Consider the following 25,920-nt stretch of genomic DNA (forward strand, 5'->3'; position numbering starts at 1 on the left):
CAATATGAAGTCAAGCAAGATTTAATCACAAGTCCAATTGTGGCACAAACCTTTCTGTTTAATTGGATATTTTCTTTATTTACATTTCAAATGTTTTTCCCTTTCCAGGTATCCACTCAGAAGCCTCTTATCCCATCACCCCTCCTCCTGCATCTATGGGGGTGCTCACTCACTCAGCTACCCACTCCAGTCTTCCTGCCCTGGCATTCCCCTATTCTGGGGCATCCAACACCCTCAGGCTCAAGGACCTCTCCTCCCACTGATGTCCAACAAGGCCCTCCTCTGGTAAATATGTTTCCAGAGCCATGGGTATCTCCATGTTTACACTTTGGTGGGTGGTACAGTCCTCAGAAACTGCAGGAAGTCTGGCTGGTTGACACTGTTGCTCTCTCCATGGGGCTGCAAACCCCCTCAGCTTCTTCAGTCCCTTCTCCAACTCCTCCACTGGGGACTCCACACTCAGACAAATGGTTGGCTGTAGGCATCCACTTCTGTATTTGTCAGGCTCTAGTAGTGCCTCTCAGGAGACAGCCATGTCAGATTTCTGTCAGCAAGCACTTCTCAGCATCCACAATGGTATCCAGGTTTTTTGAATATATATGGAACTACTAATATCCACTTATCAGTGAGTATATACTGTGTATGTGTTCTTTTGTGGCTCAGTTACCTCACTCAGGGTGACATTTCCAAGTTCCAACCATTTGACTAAGAGTTTTATGAAGTCATTGCTTTTAATAGCTGAGTAGCACTCCATTGTGTAAATGTACCACATTTTCTGTATGCATTCTTCTGTTAAGGGACATCTGAGTTGTTTCCAGCTTCTCGGTATTATATATAAGGCTGCTATGAACATAGTGGAGCATGTGTACTTATTACATGTTGGAACATCTTCTGGGCATATGCCAAGGAGTAGTATAGTTGGGTATTCAGGTAAGACTATGTTCAGTTTTCTGAGGAACTGCCAGACTGATTTCCAGAGTGGTTGTACCAGCTTGCAATCCCACCAGCAATGGAGGAGTGTTCCTCTTTCTCCACATCCTCTCCAGCATTTGCTGTCACCTGTGTTTTGATCTTAGCCATTCTGTCTGTTATGAGGTGGAATCTCAGTGCCATTTCAATTTGCATTTCCCTGATGTCTAAGGATGTTGAACATTTCTTGAGGTGCTTCTCAGCCATTTGAATTTTCTCAGTTGAGAATTCTCTGTTTAGCTATGAAGACCATTTTTAATCATGTTATTTGGTTCTGTGAAGTCTAACTTCTTGAGTTCTTTGTATATATTGGATGTTAGCCCTCTATCAGATGTGGGATTGGTAAAGATCTTTTCCCAATCTGTTGGTTGCCCTTTTGTCCTATTGACAGTGTTTTTTGCCTTACAGAAACTTTGCAACTTTATGAGGTCCCATTTGTCTGTTCTTGATCTTAGAGCATAAACCATTAGTGTTCTGTTGTTCTGTTCAGGAACTTTTCCCCTGTGCCCATGTGTTTGAGGCTTTTATGGAGATAAAAGAGCACCATGTCATTTTATGTAAGCTTTTACCTATAGATAGAATTCATATTCATGTTTGTTAGTTTACACTAATCTGAACATTTGAGACAGGGGATGTCTTAATTTCCAACAGAAAGGCATTGGTGAGCATTTTGTTAAAAGGATGGAATGTCATTAAAATTGCAGAAGAAACATGTGTTTTGTATGACTATATTACTATTCTCATCTGGTCAGTGGGTATAAAGTCTTTACAATGTTACATGATTGCTTTCAAAGACTCATGAGGATTAAACTGATAGGAATAAGCATCTGTTGCTGAGGACTAGCAGTTGAACATTCAAAAATGAAGTATATATCAGTACACTAATCTCTCTGGGAATATTGAAGAACACCTTTCCTGACTAATTTTATGTCAACTTGACACAGTCTAAAGTCATCTGAGAGGAAAGAATCTCAATTAAAATGCCTCCATAAGATTGGACTGTCAGCAGCCTGTAATGCATTCTCTTATTCTATTTCTTTCTCTCTTTTAATATATTTGTACTTTTATTAACCATGGGGTGTTTTCTCTTTCTATCTCTCTCCCTTCCTTCCTTCCTTCCTTCCTTCCTTCCTTCCTTCCTTCCTTCCTTCCTTCCTTCCCCCCTCTCTCTCTCTCTCTCTCTTTCTTTCTTTCTTTTTTCCTTCTTTCTTACTTCTCCTCCTTTTACAAAAAGATGTATTTATTTATTTATTTATTTATTTATTTTATGTATATATGTATACTGTAGCTGTCTTTAGACACACTGGAAGTGTGACCAAGAAGCAAGCTGGGGAGTAAAGGGTTTATTCAGCTTACATTTTCCACATTGCTGTTAATCACCAAAGGATGTCAGGACTGGAACTCAAGCAGGTTAGTAAGCAGGAGCTGATGTAGAGGCCATGGAGGGATGTTCTTTACTGGCTTGCCTCACCTGGCTTGCTCAGCCTGCTTTCTTATAGAACCAAGACTACCAGCCCAGAGATGGCACCACCCACAAGGGGACCTCCCCCCCCACGCCCCGATCACTAATTGAGAAAATGCCTTACAGCTGGATCTTGTGGAGGCATTTCCACAACTGAAGCTCCTTTTTCTGTGATAACTCCAGCCTGGTTCAAGTTGACACAAAACTAGCCAGTACAATTGACCCCTTGTCAACTTGACACACAAATACATCATTAGTAACCCTCAACCTTTAGTTTCATATTCATCTCCCAAAGATCTAAATAACTTTAAAAGTCCCACAGTCTTTGCAAATTCTTAAAATTTCAATCTCTCTTAAAATCCAAAGTGTTTACAATTAAAAGTCTTTTAACTGTGAGTTCCACTAAAATACTTCCTTCCTTCAGGAGGGAAAAACATCAGGGTACAGTCACAATCAAAAGCAAAAATTAAACTCCGACTGTGCAATGTCTGGGATCCAACACACAATCTTCTGGGCTCCTCCAACAGCTTGGATCACTTCTTAAGCCCTGTCCTTTGTAGCACACAGCTTTTCTCTAGGCTCCAGATGCCTGTACTCCACTACTGCTGCTGTTCTTGTTGGTCATTTATGGTCCTGGCATCTCCAAAACACTGAATGACCTCTTCAATCCTGGGCCATCAATTGCATCTGAAGTCTCATGGCCTTCACCAATGGCCTTCCAATGACCCCTTTATGCCTTCAAAACCGGTACCACCTAGGTGACTCGTACACATTACCAAGTCTTGCTGCAGCACGAAGTTAAACCTTGGCTATTTCTGGAACACAACCTCTGTGCTCTCAGAAAACACTTCCCAGAAGATTTCACCTCAATGATGCTGGTCTCTTCTTAATCACAGCTAATTTCTTAGCTCCAGCTAACGAGCAACAATAGTCCTAGTAATGCAAAGTTTTTGCTTTAGTAGTTCTGGTATCTTGTTAATCATAGCTGATTCTTCAGCTTCAGCTAACCAGAATGACAGAATCTTCTCAATGAAAATAGCAATGGCCCCGATAAGAGTCTTTAATCTTCCCTCTGAAATTTCACTAGCCAGGCCTCCATCTTCTGCACTGTTCTCAACATTATCTTCCAAACTCCTAAACAACATCCAACAGAGCTCTTAACACTGAATGGATCTTCAAGCCCCAAATTCCAAAGTCCTTCCACAGTCCTCCCCAAAACATGGTCAGGTTGTCACAGTAATACCCGACTCCTGGTACCAATTTGTCTTAGTCAGGGTTTCTATTCCTGGACAAAACATGATGACCAAGAAGCAAACTGGGGAGGAAAGGGTTTATTCAGCTTACATTTTCCACATTGCTGTTAATCACCAAAGAATGTCAGGACTGGAACTCAAACAGGTTAGGGATCAGGAGCCAATGCAGAGGCTTGCCTCCCCTGACTTGCTCAGCCTGTTCTCTTATAGAACCCAAGACTTCCAGCCCAGAGATTGCACCATCCACAAGGGGCCCTTCCCCCTTGATCACTAATTGAGAAAATGCCTTACAGCTGGATCTTGTGGAGGCATTTCCCCAACTGAAGTTCCTTTCTCTGTGATAACTCCAGCCTGGGTCAAGTTGACACAAAACTAGCCAGTCCATATGGCTAACATAGAGTACAGAAGAAATGCAAAAAGTCTGTTTCTGGAGAATCTGCTTAATTTGTACTACATAAGAATACACTGGTGGGGCCTACATCTGCACCCAGGAGGTAGGGCTGATCCTCAGCCCTCTGTGCATCTTCCCTGTCAGAGGAGAGCTTGCCTCCAGTGAGTGCTCTGATTCTGGGACTCAGGGGATATCACCATTTTCTCTACTGTGAATCTCTAAGGCAGTTCTACTCAGGAGCACACGGGCCACAAAAATGGAAGAGCAGCTGGGACATGGTCCTATTGGCCTACATCTGCACCTAGAAGGTGGGGCTTTTCTGCAGCTCTCTGTGCACTTGTCTTGCCAGGATAGAGCTGGTCTCCCAGGAGTGCTTACACAGGCTTACAGACTCATACAAGGAACAAGTTCAAGCCAGAGACAACAAGAACATCTAACACTAGAGATTACCAGATGGTGAAAGGCAAACACAGAATCTTAACAACAGAAACCAATAATGCCTGGCATCATCAGAACCTAGTGCTCCTACCACAGTGAGTCCAAGATAGCCCAACACACCAGAAAAGCAAGATTCAGACTAAAAATCATATTTCACGATGCTGATAGGGAATTTTAAGAAGAACATTAATAGCTCCTTGAAAGAAATATAGGAGAACATAGTTAAACAGGTAGAAGCCCTTAAAAAGGAAAACACAAAAATCCTTTAAAGAATTATAGGAAAACACAACCAAACAGGTGAAATAATTGAACAAAATCATCCAGGATTTAAAAATGAAAGTATAAAAAGTAAAGAAATCACAAAGGAAGACAACTCTGGAGATAGAAAACCTAGGAAAGAAATCAGGAATCATAGATGAAAGCATCACCAACAGAATACAAGAGATAGAAGAGAGACTCTTGGGTGCAGAAGATTCCATAGAAAACATTGACAAAACACTTAATGAAAATGAAATATGTAAAAAGCTCTTAACCCAAAAACATCCAGGAAATCCAAGACACTATGGGAAGAACAAACCTAAGGATAATAGATGTAGATGAGAATGAAGATGTTCAACTTAAAGGGTCAGTAAATATCTTCAACAAAATTATAGAAGAAAACTTCCCTAACCTAATGAAAGAGATGCCCATGAACATACAAGAAACCTGAAGAATTCCAAATAGTTTGGACCAGAAAAGAAATTCCTCCCATCACATAATAATCAAAACACCAAATGCACAAAACAAAGAATATTAAAAGCAGTAAGGGAAAAATGGGCAAGTAATATAAAGGTAGATCTATCAGAATTCCACCTGAAATCTCACCCAAAACTATGGACGCCAGAAGACCATGGACAGATGTCATACAGACCCCGAGAGAACACAAATGCCAGCCCAGGCAAAACTCTCAATTACCATATATGGAGAAACCAAAGTATTCCATGTCAAGACCCAATTTACACAGTATCTTTCCACGAATCCAGTCCTTCAAAGGATAATAAACTGAAAACTCCAACACAAGGGGGGAAACAACCCCCTAGAAAAGGCAAGAAAGTAATCTTTCAACAAACCTAAAAGAAAATAGTCATATGAGCAGAATTCCAACTCAAATGACAAAAATAAAAGGAAGCAACAATTACTTTTCCTTAATGTTTCTTAATATCAATGGATTCAATCCCCCCAATAAAAAGACATAGACTAAGAGACTGATTACATAAACAGAACCCAACATTTTGCTGCATATATGAAACCCACATCAGGGAGAGAGACAGATAGTACCTAAGAGGAAAAGGCTGGAAAACAATTTTCCAAGCAAATGGTCCCCAAAACAAGCTGGAGTAGTCATTCTAATATGGAATAAAATGACTTCCAACCTAATGTTACAAAAAACAAAACAAAACAAGGAGGTATACTTCCTACTCACCAAAGGTAAAATCTATCAAGATGAACTCTCAATTCTGAACATCTATACTCCAAATGCAAGGGTATCCACATTCATTAAAGAAACTTTACTAAAGCTCAAAACACACATTGCACAGCACACAATAATTGTGGGAGACTTCACCACCTCACTCTCATCAATGGACAGATAATGGAAACAGAAATTAAACAATGACATATTGAAACTAACAGAAGTTATGATATAAATGGATTTAACAGATATCTACAGAACATTTTATCCTAAAACAAAAGGATATATCTTCTTCTCAGCACCTCATGGTATGTTCTCCAATACTGACCATATAATTGGTTACAAAGCAGGCATCAACAGATTTAAAAATATTGAAATAATCCCATACATCCTATCAGACCCCTATGGAGTAATGCTGATCATCAATAAAAACATAAATCATATAAAGCCCACAAACATGGGGAAGCTGAACAATACTGTACTCAATGATAATTTGGTCAAGAAAGAAAGACATTAAAGACGTTTTAGAGTTTAATGAAAATGAAGACATAGCATACACTAATGGGACACAATGAAAGCAGTCCTAAGAGGAAAACCCATAACTCTGAGTGCCTCCAAAAAGAAACAGCAGAGAGCATACATTAGCAGCTTGACAGCACACCTAAAAGCTCTAGAACACATGGAAGAACATTCACCCAAGAAGTGTAGACAGCAGGAAATAATCAAACTCAGGGCTGAAATCAACAAATTTGAAAAAAAAAAAGAACTGTACAGAGTCAACCAAACCAGGAGATGGTTCTTTGAAAAAAATCAACAAAATAAATATATCCTTAGCCAGACTAACAAGGGCACAGTGACTGTATCTTAACTAACAAAATCAGAAATGAATAGGGAGGCATAACAACAGAATCTGAGGAAAAAAATCACAACCTACTACAAAAGCCTGCACTCAACAAAACTGGAAAACCAGGATGAAATGGGAAATATTCTAGACAGATACAAGCTACCAAAGTTAAATCAGGAGTAGATTAATAACAGTCCCATATCCCCAGAAGAAATATGAAGTTATTAATAATATCCCAACCAAAAAAAAAAGCCCAGGACCAGATGGGTTCAGTGCAGAGTTCTATCAGACCTTCAAAAAAGACCTAATACCAATACTCCTCAAACTTTTTCACAAAATAGAAACAGAAGGAACTCTACTCAATTTGTTCTATGAAGCCATAGTTACTATGATACCTAAATCACACAAAGACTCAACAAAGAAAGACAACTTCAGACCAATTTCCCTTATGAATCTCTATGAAAAAATACTCAATAAAATTCTCAAAAATTGAATCTAAGAACACATCAAAATGATCATCTACCATTATCAAGTAGATTCCATCCTAGGGACTCAAGGATGGTTCAATATATGGAAAGCCATCAACATAATCCACTATGTAAACAAACTCAAAGGAAAAAAAAACCAACAACAACACAATGATCTTCTCATTAGTTGCTGAGAAAACATTGGATAGCTGTGAGCATCCACTCCTGTATTTGTCAGGCCCTGGCAGATACTCTCCAGAGAAAGCTATATCAGGCTCCTGTCCTCAAGCTCTTGTTGGCATCCACAAAAGTGTATGGTTTTGGTGGTTGTTTATGAGATGGATCCCCAGGTAGGGCAGTCTCTGGATGGTCATTCCTTCAGTCTCTGCTGCACTCTGTCTCTCTAACTCCTTCCATGGCTATTTTGTTCCCACTTTTAAAAGGGATCGAAGTATCCACACTTGGGTCTTCCTTCTTGAGCTTCATGTGTTTTCTGACTTGTATCTGGGATATTCTGAGCTTCTGGGTTAATATCCACTTATCAGTGTGTGCACATTATGTATGTTCTTTTGGTTTTTTTTGTTTGTTTTTTTATTAGATATTTTCTTCATTTACATTTCAAATGCTATCCTGAATGTCCTCTATACCTTTTGTGATTAGGTTACCTCACTCAGGATGATATTCTCCAGATGTATTCGTTTGCCTAAGAATTTCATAACTTCATTGTTTTTAATAGCTACTTAGTACTTCATTGTGTAAATGTACCACATTTTCTGTATCCATTCCTCTGTTGAGGCACATCTGGGTTCTTTCCAGCTTCTGACTATTATAAAAAGGCAGCTATGAACATAGTGGATCATGTGCCTTATTACATATTGGAGCATTTCCTAAGTATATGCACAGGATAGGTATAAGTGAAAAAGAGCCTTGAACACGTGGTCACCGTGAAGAAGTTCCTGAACAGAGCACCAATGGCTTAGGCTCTAAGATCAAGAATCAACAAATGGGACTTCATAAAATTGCAAACTTCTGTAAGGCAAAGGACACTGTCAATAAGGCAACCAACAGATTGGGAAAAAATCTTTACCAATCCTAAATATGATAGGGGGCTAATATCCATATAAAGAACATAAGAAGTTGGACTCCAGAATATCAAATAACCCTATTAAGCAATAGGGTACAGAACTAAACAAAGAATTATCAAGTGAGGAATACTGAATGGCTGAGAAGCACCTAGAAATGTTCAACATCCTTAGTCATCAGGAAAATTCAAATCAAAACCCTGAAATTCCACCTCACACCAGTTAGAATGGCTAAGATCAAAATCTCAGGTGACAGCAGATGCTGGCGAGGATGTGGAGAAACAGGAACACTCCTCCTTTGCTGGTGGAATTGAAAGCTGGTACAACCACTCTGGAAATCAGTTTTTGGTTCCTCAGAAAATTAGACATAGTTCTACAGGAAGATCCAGCAATACCACTACTGGACATATACCTAGAAGATGCTCCAACTTGTAATAAGAACACATGCTTCACCATGTTCATAGAAGCCTTATTTGTAATAGCCAGAAACTGGAAAGAACCCAGATGTCCCTCAACAGAGGAATGGATACAGAAAATTACACAATGGTGTACTACGCATCTATTAAAAACAACGAATTTATGAAATTCTTAGACAAATGGAAGAGACTCTTTATATTTCATTATATACCATGTGCTTTCACCCAATATGAGGATGAGAAGGGAATATTAACACTAAATAATGTGAATATGAGAAGAAATTGAGGAAAGTCCAAAGAAGTCTTGGTATACACAAGGTAAAGAACATGTGGTATATGTCAAAGATGGTACAATGAAGATAAGAATTTAGATGACTATGTTTGAAGAAATTTTTAAAGAAATTAAGACCCATTCAATTATTGTGTTCTGAGGGGTTTTAAACATTTTAAAAAATTTCAAATATATGGGGATTGTGCATAACAATCATAATCATATTGACTTTCAGTACTCTGCAAATTGTGTGATCAGTAGTGTCTGTCTTTCTTTGTCTTTCATTAATTATCACAAATACTTCAACTTTTATCACCAGGAAATTTCCTGAAAACACCAGTTCTTTTTTTTGTTTGTTTGTTTGTTTTGTTTTGTTTTGTTTTTGTTTTTGAGACAGTGTTTCTCTGTATAGCCCTGGCTGTCCTGGAATTCACTATGTAGACCAGGCTGGCCTCAAAATTAGAATTCACCTTCCTCTGCCTCCCAAGTGCAGGATTAAAGGTGTGTGCCACCATCGCCCAGTGAAAACACCAGTTCTTGATTCCTACAAATTGACAAGTAATAAAATGTCTGAAGGAATTAATTAGTTACAAAATGTGTTGGTTGCATATCTAACTTCAACTACTTGTGAAGTATTTGATTGAAACAGGTTTGTGGTATAGATAGGTGTTTTATGAAATTCACAATTGAAATTTTGACTAATTCTCCATTGAGACTTTTATATTTCTGAGAGCTACTTTTTATTTTTAAATGAGTCAACAACAAATTCAAAAGATACAAATTGAAAGGATATTACATGATATTTCAGAAGCAGAGCACATGAAAGAAATATCAGCAGTTATCTATTTTTAACATGTAACACTTCAGGACGTTGAGATAAATATCAACCTTCTTAAAGTCATTGTCTAGGCAGCTGATCATGCCATATAAAGAATGAATGCGAGCATCTTCATTGTCAGATTGCAAGAACCAGGCAGGGTTCTTCTTTTCTTCATCTCCATTCTGAAGCTAATCATCAAAAATATATTCATCTATCAGTTTTATTATAATATTTTGATGCCTAAATGCTAAATAAATTTGTAAGAGGTTAGAATTTTCAAAACAAGCTAAGTGTATGAATTTCCATGATATTGGTGAGGGTAGCTAAAACAGAAGAATTTGTTGCTTGTCTCTTTTGTCTGATCAGTTACACTCTTACAGAAGTTGATAGATGGACAATCAGTAACTTACTTGATTTTAGACACAGACTTGAAAGAATGACAATTAAGCAATAGATGTTTATTATATCACATAAGGATCATCCCTATGTCTTCAAAAGTCTACGACTTGCTTTAAAAAAAATAGTAGGTACGGGCATTGAAATGCTGCCCATTTTTTCTTTTTATTGAAAACAGATCTTTTTCACATATCTTGTTTTTGGACAAATCAATTCTTAATATAATGTAAATATTCTTAACCTGAGTAACCTGAGATGAAATTATTTTTATACTTGATGGTTTAAGATGTAAATATTCATGGAATGATGGTGGTAACAACACCTGCTCAGGTACTTAGGTGTTGTAGTGTCTGTTTTGTTTTTTTTTTCTTTTCCACTGAGAGAGGTAATGTCCAAATTAAATGAGGAGCACTTACTTTTTTTCCTGAGAGCCCTGCGATGTAAGATTCTGAATAACACTCTTCTCAGACAGTTGGAATTGCCATCATCCAATTAGTAGTATGGCTTGTAGTTATATGGATGCCAAAGGGTTTTTTGTTTGTTTGTTTGTTTCTGGTTTTGTTTTTGTTTATGTTTGTTTGTATTTTTTAAAGTGAACTCCTTCAAAACTCTATGCTTGCTCTGCTCACCTCTCTTATAAGAAGAAAAGTGAAAAAACATATATGGGACTACTCACCATGGTGCTCATGAGGGCATTAACCCCGTTCCGGACTGCGTTGATCTTTTTCTTTATGTCTGTGGCTTTGGAGATGATTATATCAGGGACATTTTTTATGGTAGATAATTCACTCACTAGATCGTCCAGAGGGCTTTCCCAGGCATCCAAAATCATGGCTCCTGATTTCAGAAGAGCTGCATACTAAGTAACCACATTTGAATAATATAATAGAGTTAGTTAAAATACTTTTTTCTTCAAAAGACTGAAATAATCTTCCCATTTTCTATACAAACATATATTTACAATCTTTTGTAGTTTTATGAGTTGTATAAGTTCAATTGTAAAAGTATAAAATATAGTCATTGTATTGTGAAGTAGAATTCTAGAGTGAATTAAATTCATAAAGTTCAATAGAGTGCTTTATGAGGTTTCTAGAGAAGTGATGACTCTCATGAAGTATAATCTTGATTTTGTCACTTTCCTTCATTGTTTCCCTATGCTTTGAATAAGAGTTAAAGAGACACAAACTGTTTTGCCATTAAGCAGAACTTGGGGACACATTCTAACTGCACAAATGTATGAGGATGCAAGACAATTTTAATCAACATAATATTATGATGGTTTATATAGGAAGTCATAAGTGTGAGATGATAAAAATCAATATCACAGCCATGATGTGTAGACTTATAATTGCACAGCAGGATGATTCCACATTGGTGAATTCCTTTCTTTAGTTGGCTTTTATTTATGGCATATGTGAGGACATTTAGGAGTCAATATTTAGGATCACAAACAAAAAGAAACCATAATATTTAATACTTAAAAGTCAAGAGAAATGATGAACTGGTTGCTAATACAACCAGTTCTGTCAACCCAGGGTCAATACTAACTTATTATAAATACAACTGTATAGTCATTGTCTAAGCCTGCATCAATAGAGTTTTATCCTTGAATTTCAATGGAAGTTTAAAAATCCCCTACTGAATAGTATGAATAATACAATTGGTGGGTAGTGGAAAAAGTTTCTTTCACTGTGGACAATTTATAGATACAAGAAAATGTTACTTGGCCCATTTCATTTACAAGTCATCAACTGTGCATTATAATTTCCCTCTTATTATACATTCTGTCTTTATTTCCCCACATAAATGATTATCATTTCCCTTTTATTATATATTCTATCTCTATGAATGATTAGTACACCTGTAATAACGTTCCCATATAAATGTACAATACCATTAATAAATTACAATATTGAAAATCAAGTGTACTCTTTCAAAGTTTTGCTGAAAACTACATTGTGTGCAAACTCACGTGTGTGAGCCTGGCTTGTTCCTTGTTTTCTGGAGTTGGAAGGAAAGAAGTATTGCATCTCATGGGGCTTTTGTCTCTGAGCCCAGACACGTTAGAATAATGTTTTTCCTGGAATTAATGAGATATTTAGTTGAGACCAGAAATTATGGAAGGGTTAAATGAACAGAAAGTAATGAATTTAAAGTGAGTACTAAAAACTGAAATTAATATATTACATAAATGACCATGAAAATTATTTTAATTAAAATTCAATTGCATATTTTCTCCTTCCTTTTCTTTTCTTTAACCCCTCCCACATACCCTCTCTATTATCATCAAACTTCTTTCATCCCAGTCTGACTCCATCTTAATTTTTGGCATCTCTAATATTTTTTTTTCCTAGATAGGGTTTCTTTGTGTATTCCTGAACATCCTGAAAGAGCTCTGTACACCAAGCTGGCCTTAAACTCAGAGATCTGCCTGCCTTGTGTCCCAAGTTCTGGGATAAAAGGTGTGTGCCAGCACTACCTGAACTCTTGGCATGTTTTTATTTAATTATTATTGTTACACACACACACACACACACACACACACACACACACACACACACACACAATCCCACATACACACACAATCCCACATACACGAGGGTACACCCACACCAATGCATGTTGAGTCTGTTTAATAGTTGTGTATGTATTATTTCAGGGATCCTCATTTAGTATTGTATAGCCAATTAAGGCATTCATTCCTAGGAAGACATTGAACAACATTATAACCTTTATCTGTAGTATCAGTTTATATCCGTCTAAATTTCAAATTTCCCAGTCTCCTCTTTGCTTTTGGCAGTCTCTCTAGATGTTGTCATTTGTCAAGCAGATGCTAAAATCAGCAAATCTCCGAATCACTAATTCTGTTAGGTGTCATTTCTAACAAATGCCACACTGTAGAACATTTCTTACAATTACCTTTGTACTTACACAAGAACACTTTACTTAGGTCATTAGTAATGCAGAATACTATTGTGTTGGTTATGACTAAATATGTCTTAAACCCTGCATAGATTGTACTAGAGAACATACACCATGAGCTAGCTAAAATGGAAACATACTTAGCATTTGCATATTAATCAGCATTCAGTTTTCTATTGTAAGTACTCCTATATCTTTATTGTTTGTTCTATCTATTATTTAATACTAGTATTTAAAGTATTAATTAATACTATAATTAATGAGTTATTTCATAGTTTAAAAGATTTTTGATGATGCTCCCCATTGGAAAATGCAAATTATAGGAACAATAGCGTGTAGGCTTTGCAAATATTGAGCCTACTTCTCACATCCCATCCAGGTTCAAAAGTCATTCAGAAGTCACAGAAGTGACTTCATTGAGTGGAGTAGAATATCTAACATACAGCCTTAAAAGTGCTTCAAATTATGAAGACCTAACCAATTTCTCTGCATGTACCAGACCTTGTTATTTTAAAAACAAATATCTTGGAATTAATTAAAAATAGTTCATAGCATTTGGGAGTGTGAAAAACAATTTTTAGTTTTCCTGCTCTCCTTGATTTTCCCCAGTGTCTTTAACTCTACTTAATTCTTGCAGGTCACTGCAATAGAGTTTCTTTTATTATAAGTTTGCAGTGTACTGTGGAAGGGAAACGGCTAGAATGTTAAGATAGGATAAAGTGTGGAGGAGTAGGGAAGACGGGAAAGAAAGGGAACATCGAAATGATAGCTAAAATTAGGAGCTATTTGAGGGATACTATGGCAATCTAAACAGTACTAGCTTCCTAGAACATTTCCATATATGAAGGAAATCTAATGAAGTTGCTAGCTAATTGAGACTGAGCCCCATCTGACTTCCTCTTGTCACCAAATGAAGCTTTCTACATGAGTACTGTGTTGTATTTAATTGAGTTATTGGTCAAACGGATTAGAAACCATCAAACAGTCCAAGATACACTATTCCAAAGACTATGGCTTGTTCTCCACAAAGTGAAGCAAGGCCCTATTGCTAAAGACAATGACTACACAACTCATTGAACGTGAAAAAGTTGAGATGATGGGTCCATAGAGCCTTTACACTTGTGTGCTAGCATCTTTGTCACAGGAAGGTACTCTGTACACTATCAAAAGAGAAACATAAACATCAACTCAGCCACAAACACTTTGATATAAAATGGTTTCCTGTCTAAAAGATATGATAGGACAACAGTGGTACAAATCTTGTGGAATTAAATAATCAATACCTGACTAAGAAAAGTCCAGAAAATATTGAACCCATACCTAACACTGCTTAGGTGACCAAAAAGCTGAGACTGGAGAGCCCTGAGACCTGGATAACATCAAATGTTATTCTTCTAGAAACAATAACAAACTAACCAAACCAAAGAAAGCTCTTGCCATTCTGCCATACTCATAGGTCAGTGCCTTGCTCAGTTATCATCAGAGAAGCTTCCTTCTGCAGAAGAACAAAGACAGAAGCCCACAGACAGACAGCATGCAGAGAGTGAAAGACCTTGAAACACACATCTCTATATGGGATGTCTCCACTAACTCCCTGTACTTAGAAGTCATGGAATCCTGAAGAAGATGTGGTAGAAAGAATATAATAGCTAAAGGGGAAGGAAGCCACCAACAAAAACAAGGCCCTCTAACTCAACATGATTTATACCATATGAGCGCAAAGAAAGTGAGGCAGCATGCACAGGGCACAGATGGGTTCTGCACCATGTCCTTTGTACCTATTGTTTCATTTTTTTTTTAAATTGGATTTCGGAGTTTTGAAAGAGTTGGTCTGTTTCTTGTGTCCTCTCTTGAGCTCTTTGTTATTTGTTTTGTCCAATTCTTATGTAATCATTTCAGTTTTGTCTTATTTTCTTTTATTGCTATCACTTAGAAGCTTGATTTTTTTTTTCTAATGAGAGACACAAATGGAGTAGATTCCCCCAAAAGGGTGGGGGCAGACATGGATAGAATCTGGAAGGAATAAATGGAGAGGCAACTGTAACATATACACACAAATATATATATTTATCATATATATATATGATAAATATGTACCCATAGATGGAAATGTATATATATATACAAATATATGTGTGTATATGTGTGTGTATAAGACACACACACACATATATATATTATATGAGAATAAAACATTTTCATTAAAGGTAAAATAGATGATAGATGATAGATAGATAGATAGATAGATAGATAGATAGATAGATAGGTGATAAACAAGATTGATAGAAGTGAAAAGTAGCCCTTTAGATAAAGGAAAAGTGAATTAACATTTTCTTTGTTATGTCTTGCATGCCTTTATGTCATAAAAGTAAATTAAAATAAATGCTAAATAAAAGATATGCATTAAAATAGTTGTGTTTCAGCTAGTATTCTCTTTCTGGCCTATAGTTCAGTAGTTGCTGTGTTCTCCTTGAGAAAGAAAGTTTATTAAAGTTTTAGATTATGGTGCTTTCTGCTTTAGGCTATGCACTATATCAACCATTGTGTTGGAGGCTTGCTTTTCTATGAAGCCAGAAGTCAGTGGGGTACTTACAAATTCATTGAACAGTTCTGAAACTTCTATACTGATATTATGAGACAAACTGCCGGCTAATTCAAATGTGTCTTCAAAGGACATAAAGCAACGACCATTCCTCATTGCACACATGGGAAATGAGGCAACATTCTTCCACAATAACGAGCTGTTCACCAGTAGTAGGAGCAGTATCCCTGTAAAAAAAGTAGAGAACTCACTCTGAGATATATTCTTGTGAGGGTGTTAAAAGTCATCTTGTCAATGGAATCCTTCTTGTGGTCACAGTAGCCTCCTATGAAGAAACTGTTTTTTGTTATTGGTTTGTTTGTTGGTTGGTTGGTTGTTTTGTTTTATCACTTTGAGAGTACTGGATAACTTACAATGGAAAACCTAAGTTAAGTAATTGTATTTTCTCATATTCTCATTTTGAGTCACAAATATTCTTTTTACACTTTTGAAAATCACACCCAAGTGTACCCTGCATTCTACAAACACTTCTACTTTAATTTGATTCAAGGCAGGGTGCTGAAGTCATTCTGTTCAGACCATTTAATTCCTTGTGACACGTTGTTGATTTTCAGTAGTAGGGGTAAGTCGTGAGTTTGTAGAATCTTTTTTAGAAACATTTATTTAATCTTGTTTAATTTTATGTATATCAGCATTTTACCTACACTTACATAGGTTTACCATATCTACATCTGTTGTCCATACAGGCTAGATGAATGCATCAGATCTCTTAGAATTAGAGTTATGTATAGTTGAGAGCAGCCACAGGGTACCAAGAACTGAACACACGTTTTGTTCAATAGCAGCAATGGCTACTCCAGATCCAGGTCCTAAATTTCCCCTAATACTTGATGGGACACCAGTGTGACAAGGACAGCTCTGTGGATTAGCTATATCTTCAAATTACATAGGAATAAACACACAACTATTTACTAATGCTGAAAATGTAGAGAATTGTGTTAGCAAATTATTCTGTAGTCTAAAATAGATATTTCTACACCAAAATGTCACATTTTTCTCCTTTGCCACTATCCCCCTACTTTGTGTAAAGCAGTTTTAATATTTTTGATAATGACAAAGATTGGTGTCACCATCAATTTATTCTTCAATAATGGATGCACAATATTTAACAGTTTGAGTATGATCAATCAGCATGAGTTTATTACAAAGAAAATTCTATTAATTTAGTGACAGTAATAGGAAAAAAATCTTCTGATGACCATAATCTTTGATAGAACTGAATATATGTAACTGAAAGTTAGGGAATTGGTAAATTTTACTCACAGGAAAAAATCTGAACACACACACAGAGTCTTCTGTTTATGATATATAGGACTTAAAAAACTTAACCAGAGCTAATGATTTTGTTTTACCATTTAATAGAATCCAGCTTATGCTTCTTGTCAATTCATCTTGCTTGTAAATAAGAGCAAATTAAAACAACTGTACTCGCCATTTCTTCTGTCATTTAAGTTTTCATATATGTTTTGATATTCACTCCACATTCCCCAACTCTTCCCATCTCCACATCCTCTTTCTCAGCCACACATCTTTGTGTCATTAAAAAAAAATTAAGATCAATTCGTACTTGTAAATATTCTTGGAGGTGGAGTCTTCTACTAGATCCTGGTCAAGTTACAAGGAGTCACACATAAAAAAATAATATCCATCCCCCCCAGCAGCTTAGAATTGCCAATAGCTTCAGGTGTAGAAGATTGTGTGTCTAATGCTCCCCACCCCCCCACATTCCGTATTTGGTCTTTTATGAACTTGCACAGGTTTTATGGATGCTAAAAGTCTATTTTCCTTGAATGAAAACTTTTAGGCTATATAAATGTGCATCTATTATCCTCACTGACTTATCCCTGGAATAACAATGATTGCATCATTCTAATCCAACAACTGGGTAGGGTTACCTGATCTGGTATTGGGTACGAGAAAAGGACTGAAGCCCTAAGGGCCAACAGAAAGAATCGAAACATGCAACCTCCTGAAATGGGAGTTTGGGAGGACACTCCAGAATACACCAGAGACCTGGGAGGTGAGAGACTCTCAGGACTCAAAGGGAGGAACCTAAGATGAAATGTCCAAGAGTAGACAGAGAGAACTTATAGAGCCCACCTCCAACAGGAAGACAGGGCATCAAATGAGGGAGTGGTTGCCATGCCCCAGTCACACCTCTGACCCATAATAGTTCCTGTCTGAAAATATTACAGAGATGGAAATGGAGATGAGCCTGAGGAACAGAAGGTCCAGAGACAGGCCCAAAGAGTAATCTAGCTCAAGGGGAGGTCCCAAGGCCTGCCATTTTTATTGAGGCTATCGAGCACTTACAAAAAGGAACCTATTATGACTGCACTCTAGAAGACCCAACAAGCAGCTGAAAAAGTCAGAGTCATATAGTTGCACACAACCAATGGACAGAAGCAGCTGAGTTTCCCTGTTGTTGAGTTAGCGCAAGACTGAAAGAAGCTGAGGAGGAGGGCAAACCTGTAGGAGGACCAGCAGTCTCAATCTGGACCCCCGAAATCTCTCAAACACTAGACAACCAACCAGGCAGCATACACCAGCTGATAGGAGACCCCTAACATATACAGCAGAGGACTGCTGGGTGTGTGTTCATTCTGAGATGATGCACCTAACCCTCAAGAGATTGGAAGCCCCAGGGAGTTTAGATGTCAGGTGGGATAGGGAGTTGGAACATCCTCGTGAAGACAGGGGCTTGAGAAGGAGGTATGGGAGGTGGAACAGTTGGAGGGGGGAGGGTGGAAATAAAATATGGAGTGAAAAATAAATAAATAAACAAACAAACAAACAAATATCATGATTTCTCATACAACACTTTAGTAATGTTCATATTCTCTACTTCAGTCACCTAAGAAAATGCAAAATTTTTCTAGACACTGCTGCATGACTCTAGGCTAAGATTACCTCTCTTTAAGAAACAAAGATCCATAAATGCACTGTGCAATTGCTCCAATAATAATGACTAGAAAGGTTTTCTCAGATCCACTGGGCTCTACTTCTCCTGGTTAGTTATTAATCAGTCTTCTTCATTCCTGATAAGAAAAGAATAACACCAGAAAAGCTAACTGTCCACCACCTCTGCAATATAATTCAGTATCTAAGCCGTGTGGAAGAAATTTTGTAAACAGTCACTTACAGGAGCATGGTTGAATCGAAGAAGGGAGCATCTCTGCAGAGTCCTACCCAGGCTTAGCTGTGGATTCCGGGAAGATGCTTTACTGGAGTTGGAAGCCTTCTATGTCCTTATTTTCTACCTCTTATATAGTCTATCCCAGTAACCCTGAGGTTACACAGTGGCAGGAAGAAAAGGACGTGTTAATTTCCATTATTTTTCCCTCAGGGTTAAGTAGCCTAGATACCATGAACACTAATATAGTTCTAAGTTCATGGTTTATCTTATTTTTTAGGTTCACTGATATAGTCAGTTCTATGTATGTGATTCATCTCATGTTCATGCTCTGACTAAAACAAATCATACTGTGAGTAGCCACAACTATGTCTTCCTCATAAAGACTGATAGAAATTACTTGCTTTAAATAAATAGCTATGCCATAGACCTTTTTACCTTCAGGATTTTATATATTCTAAAATTTTCAATGACACGTAGATGAAGGTCATATATATTTCATCGTCTTTAGACCGTTGGGACTCAAAGCCTCAGTAAAAGTCACCCATATTGAGTTTTATCCTCATGAGTCTTTGACAACACCCAAGGAACATTGTGAGTTGCTTGATTTTTCATATTAGGCACATAAGAGTGACAATTGAACATTCAAATACAGATGTCTTGAAGGCTATTTTAACAAAGATATCATATTAACTTAACCAAAAATTATCAAAAGCTTCCATTTTTGTAGCCAAGAACATCTCCTGTCACAGATACTCAGGCAAGCTTACAAACATCACCTAAGTCCATGGAACTGGATTTAAAGCTAATAGAACATATTTGATTTCAATGATAACAGTCATATTAAAAGTGAACAAGTCAAAACATGCTTCACCTTGGTGGTTAAGTTATCTTGTGCTGAATAGGTCCTTTATTGACATTTCCTACTAGTACAGACAGAGCAGTGTGACATGGGTACTATCAGAGTAAGTCAAAACTCTGTGGCCTTCTACCTCACTACAAGTCCAATTTATTCTTATCATGCAACCAAACCATACGGTATTTTACTGTATCTCTAGTATTTAAATAGGCTTCTCTAACAATACTTTGTTTTACATAGATGGACACCAAGGCTTACTGTTGAATAGCTCCTAGTAAGCTAAGTACTCTGTTTTTGGGATTATTCAGAAACGTTGTGGTTTTACTTGCTACATTTTCCAACCATGCCTGGTTTCTGCTTTAGAATTCAAAACTGCTATGTTTCTTTACTTCCTACACTTTTTTCAAGTCTGCAAGCCATTAGATCTTATCTGTATACAGTCTTTACTAGTGTAACCCTTACAGATATTTATCAAATCTGTTCAAGGACCAGTGTTCCCTGATGCAAACAAGTACAACTTTAGTAGAACTTAGCATGAATTGGAATTCTTAAAAAAATTAACTATAAAAACAAAACAGCTAGTAAGTAATAATAATAAAATGGTCTGACTACCTCTTTTAACTGGTTCTTCCTTAGAGAAATGTTGCTTACAATGAAGTGTGTTACAAGAAAAAGCATATTTAGATCTAGATAGTATTAAGTTGTTTTGGTTAATATTCTCTCTCAACTTGAATTATCTAGAATCACTTTGGAGACACTGATTGATGGATTGGGATTGATCAAGGTGATATGGAAACAAAAGAAAGAATATATGAACCTTCAGCAGGAGCAGATTGTCCTTTAATCAGAACAATGAAGTGTTACAGTCTCTCCACAGGAGTAAAGACAGTGGGCCTGTGGCACAGGGGCCTTGGTATTTTGTGGTCAGTGGAATTTCTTGCCCAGGAAAATTGTATCGGCAGGTCTTTTCTCCTGTAGTCTCAAAATTGTAATTACCAATGGAGATTGCTGTGACCTTAGCAAGAGGGGTTGGTGTCCTACTCAGAAGAAGGGAACTTCTAGTTTATGTGACCTCACCATTTACTGGGGTCCCTTGCAATAAACCTCCTGGATCTTAGCACTCTGCAGATGGTATCAGCATATCCTTAGCTTAAGAGACCACAATATTACTTTAGATATCATTAGGAGCTTCCTGAAGCCTAGCAACCTGTATGTGTTAATAGCTATACAAATTCCTTCTCATTTTAGGGTTTGGGGACATTAACTCTTTAACCATTCCAGTGGTGAACAGGAGCCTACCTTGGTAGAAAATGTGGTATCATTGTACAAGTGGCACTAGTTTTGTAGGAATGGAGATAGAAGAAGAACAACACCCTTTAAGTTTTACATAAGGATACAGAGAAATCCTCAGGACAGGCAATGTGTTGCAAGTTTGTGAAACCCTGTAAGGAGGTTTTAAATGCCATTGTATGAAGCCACAAAGGGGGCATTTAAGTTCCAATACAGATACCAAAGTATTAGACATGTAAAATCCTTTCTATTTTCTAATGAGTAAATCTGAAGGCATGAAGTGAAACCAGGCAAGGAGGATGGCTATGTGTGTTATAGGTAACATACTGGAGGGCTTTGGCTAGAAAAGTTCTTTAGAGCCAAACTGATTTCATTATAAATAACTAGCACTTAAGAAATTGTTTCAGGTCTATCGGCACTAGAGTTAGAAACAGCTCATATTGTGAAAGACTACAACGACTCACAGATGTACTTAATATATTTTGCTTTAAGCCAAGTCCATGGCCTTATGGGGAAATGATGTACAAAGTTTCTGCATGTGGTAGTATCTGAGTCATGCTGATAGGGGTTGTTTGTGGCAATTAATATACAATGCCAGCTTTATGTGAGCAATTCTCCTCACAGACACACCTCTACTGATGACACTAAGGGAGATTCTATACAGGCTTATCATAGATCTGTAATAAGTGAAGGCTATATCATTACATGGATTGTGTCTAAGACTGAATTTGAAGAATAAAAGAAGTGACGAGCAAACAACCATTAATCTCAGCCTGAGTCTTGATTTTAAAAGCAACAGAACAGGCTACCTTGTCTTCTCCATCATAATGAGCGGTGTTCTTTTTCAATGTAAACCACAACTCTTCCTCACTATATCATTTAGAAATAAAAATTAGAAAAAAAAATTCATAGTCTTTTCCTAGGGAAGTCACCAGGAAAAAAAGTTATTTTCTACTACACATTTTTTTTGCAAACTTTGTGCATTACTATTTATATACAGATTTCCCAGGATATAAGATGCTCAGTAATCTGTAGGTCCTTCAAATATTTCTAATACTGGGTCAATCCCTTTAATTGCTGAAGAGTGAAGGATTTTTTTTTCTTTTTCTTTTTTTTCTGGTTATTTTCTTTATTTACATTTCAAAAGTTATACACTTTTCCAGTTTCCCTCCCTTCTGGAAACAACCTGTCACACCCACCCTCCCCCTGCTTCTATGAGGGTGTTCCTCCAACCATCCACCCACTCCCACCTCCCTGCCCTTGATTCCCCTACACTCGGACATCTATGGAGCCTTTATAGGACCAAGGATTAATGCATGACAAGGCCATTCTCTGCTACATATGCAAGTGGAGCCAAGTGTTGGTGGCTTAGTCACTGGGAGTTCTGGGGGGGACTTTAGGATAGCATTTGAAATGTAAATGAAGAAAATATCTAAAAAAATGAAAAAATAAATAAAATTGAAATTGATATGTCCATACATGACAATTCTATGGAAAAAAAAAAGAATTATACCTCAACATCAGTGATAGACATTATCTCAGCAGAGTAAAGGATTGAAAAAGATATTCCAAGTAAATGAACCATAGAAGCAAGCAGGTGTAGCTTCCTTAATATCTGGCAAAAATAGATATCAAAAGAGATGGTGAGAGACAATTAAAAGGAAGAATTCACCAAGATGACTTTTTAATTCTTGGCATCTGTGCCACAAATGCAAGTACACTCATATTTGTAAAAGAAACATTACTAAAATTTTAATCACACAATAAACTCCATATATTAACAGTAGAAGGCTTTGGTACTCTCACTGATGAACTGGTCATCCAGATAAAAACTAAACAAAGAAATACTGGTGCTAACAAACACTGTGAATCAAATTTTGGGGCAGGAGGAGGGTATGGGGGACTTTTGGGATAGCATTGGAAATGTAAAGGAAGAAAATACCTAATAAAAATAATAATAATAAAAAAATTACCCAAATACAAATGAATATACTTTTTTCTCAAACCCTACAAAACCTTCTCAAAAATTCACTATAAACCTGGTCACAAAGCAAGTCTCAACAGACACAAGAAAATTTAAATAAGCCCTATCATCCTATCAGGCTACTATTGATTAAAACTGGAAGTCAACAGAAATAGACACAACAGAAAGCCTACAAATTCACGGAAAGTGAACCACATCCTACAAAATGACTTCAGGGTCAAAGTGGAATTAAAGAAATTAAAGACTTCTTATAGTTCATTGAAAATGAATGCACAATATACTCAAAGTTATGGGACACAATGAAAGCAGTACTAAGAGGAAAGTTCATAGCACTAAATGTATTCATGAAGAAACTGGGGGTGATCTCATACTAGCAACTTAATTATGAAGCTAAAAACCCTAAAAAAAGAAGTGAACACATCCAAGAGATGGCAGAAAATAATCAAACTGAGGGTGGGAATTAAAAAAAAGAACAGAAACAAAGAGAACAATACAAAAACTCAACGAAATAAATAATTGGTTCTTTAAGAAAATCAACAAGCAGCTAAAAGAGTCTGATGTAGATATTTGTACCCAACCAATGGACAGAAGCTGCAGACAACTGTGGTTGAATTAGAGAAAAGCTGGAAAGAGCTGAGGAGAAGAGGGTGACCTTGTAGGAGGACCAGCAGTCTCAATTAATCTGGATCTCTGAGATCTCTCAGACACTGGACCACCAACCAGGTGATATGAGGCCCCCAACTCATATACATTAGAGGGCTGCTGGGTCTTTGTTCAGTCAGAGAAGATGTACCTAATCCTCAAGAGACTGTAGGCCTCAGGGAGTTTAGAGGTCTGGTGGTATGGAGATGGGGACATTCTCATGGAGACAGGGGTGGGGTGGGGCGTGGGTGAACTAAGAGGGAATAAAATGTGGAGTGTAAAATAGATAAATACAATAAAATATTTTTAAAAAATAAAATCCACAAGACTGACAGATTATTATGAAAACTAATTAAAAGGCAGAGAAAAAGTACCAAAATTGGCAAAATCAGAAAGGAAAAGTGAGGCATAACAATAGACACTGGGTAAATCCAAAGAATCATTTTGTCATAGTTCAAAAACCTGTACTCTACAAAACTAGAAAATCTAAAAGAAATGGTTTATTTTCTCAATAGATACTACTTACCAAAGTTAAATCAAGACCAGAGAAACAATTTAAATAAAGATATAACTATTAAAAAATGGAAGCAGTATAAAAAGTCTCCCCCTCAAAAAGAAAAAAAAAAAGAAGAAGAAAGAAAAAGAAAGAAAAAAATCCCAGTACAGAATTCAACTAGACATTCAAGGAAGACCTAATATCTATACTCCTCACATTGCACTACAAAATAGAAACAAGGAACCATTGTTAAATTCATTATGTGCCCACATTCACCCTCACAGGTAAACCACACAAAGATTCAATAAAGGAAAAAATATATAGAACAATTTCTCTCATGAACCTTGATGTAAAATTACTCAACAAAATACTTGCCAACAGAATCTAAGAACATATCAATAAAATCATTCACCATGATCAAGCAGGCTTCATCCCATTTCCAGGGGTGGTTCAACATATACATATGACAGGGGTCAAATTTCCAAAATACATAAAGAACTCAAGCAACTAGACATCAACAAACTAAATAATTCAATTAAAATGGGGTACAGATGCAAACAGAATTCTCAACAGAGGGATCTCAAATGGTTGAGGAATAATCTTTAACATATGGAAGTTTAAGTCAAGACTCCTTTCAGATTCCATATTATACCTGTCAGAATTACGAAAATAAAACAAACAAAACAAAAACAAAAAACCCCAAAAGACAAAACAAGTAATAACTCATGGTGATGAGGATGTGGAACAAGGGGAACACTACTACATTGCTCATGAAAGTTCAAACTTGTAAAGCCACTATGGAAGTTAATATGGTGGTTTCTCTGAAAATTGGAAGTTGATCTACCTCAAAACCCAGCCATACACTTCAACACATGTACTCAAAGGATCCTCCCATCATAAGGAAATGTTCTAAACTATGTTTATAGCAGCTTTATTCATAAGAGCCAGAAATTAGAAACATTCTAGATATACCTAAACTGAAGAACTGATAAAATTTTATCCATTTACACAATGGAGTATTACCCTGCTGTTAACAATAGTAACATCATGAATTTACATGCAAGTGGATGGATCTTGAGAATATCATCACAGAAAGATTAACACATCCTGTGGTTATTGGCTATAAGTAAATGACAAACATGTTACAGTCCACAGACCAAGAAAAGCTAAGTAACAGGAAGGTCTGGAAGAGAAACATGAGGATCTTGCTGGTGATAGACCTAAGTAGAGGACCAGAAACATGAGTATTACCAAGTGCCTGTGTGAAACATCCGGCCAGCTGCAGCTGTTGGGAGTCACCAGTCCTGATACATACTTTTCTGCACTTAGTAGATACCACTTCCTAGCAACCCTCCCCCACCCAAATGATGACCCTTGGGAGTCACAAAGCAGTTCATGGAAATACCACAAAGGGTACTAATTACTCCTCTCCCAGCTGGGCCAGAGCCGTTGTGGCCTTGGCACCTAAAACAAACCAAACAACTTTCCCATAAACCTCTTACCAATCATGTAATGGCAAGGCTTGCAAACGCCTTCTAAAGACTCTCATATGCTTGCTTTGGAGTTGTGGTTCTTGGTGGTCTCCTCGGGGATTTTGCAATCTGGGCACAACACTGTGAAGGAAGGACAATTGATTTTGAGGATGAACTGGGGCTAGGTGGGATGGGAAAAAGAGGGATCAGGTGAGGGTGCAAGGACCAGTCTTAACTTGTGTGTCCATGTTCTCCAACCAG

The 25,920-nt window shown here is 37.1% G+C and overlaps 1 protein-coding gene across 3 annotated transcripts; it reads right to left on the reverse strand.

Annotated features, from left to right (window-relative positions):
* Positions 1–9,759: 9,759 nt before the first annotated feature.
* Positions 9,760–19,037, reverse strand: Prl2c3 (prolactin family 2, subfamily c, member 3). 3 transcript variants are annotated; one of them, XM_006516578.4, is made up of 6 exons: positions 18,926–19,025; positions 18,694–18,821; positions 15,775–15,950; positions 12,232–12,339; positions 10,936–11,118; positions 9,760–10,051 (listed from the first exon to the last, which is right to left on the reverse strand). In XM_006516578.4, exons 2-6 carry the CDS (start codon positions 18,716–18,718, stop codon positions 9,875–9,877), a joined length of 669 nt encoding a protein of 222 aa, XP_006516641.1. In that variant the 5' UTR covers positions 18,719–18,821; positions 18,926–19,025; the 3' UTR covers positions 9,760–9,874. The 3 variants fall into 3 exon arrangements, with proteins under 3 accessions (XP_006516641.1, XP_006516642.1, NP_035248.2); NM_011118.2 differs by lacking the exon at positions 18,694–18,821 and having other exon boundaries at positions 9,765–10,051; positions 18,926–19,023; XM_006516579.1 differs by lacking the exons at positions 12,232–12,339; positions 18,694–18,821 and having other exon boundaries at positions 18,926–19,037.
* Between the last annotated feature and the right edge of the window lie 6,883 nt (positions 19,038–25,920).

This window comes from Mus musculus, chromosome 13, assembly GCF_000001635.26.
Source record: "Mus musculus strain C57BL/6J chromosome 13, GRCm38.p6 C57BL/6J".
NCBI classification, from domain to species: Eukaryota; Metazoa; Chordata; class Mammalia; order Rodentia; family Muridae; genus Mus; species Mus musculus.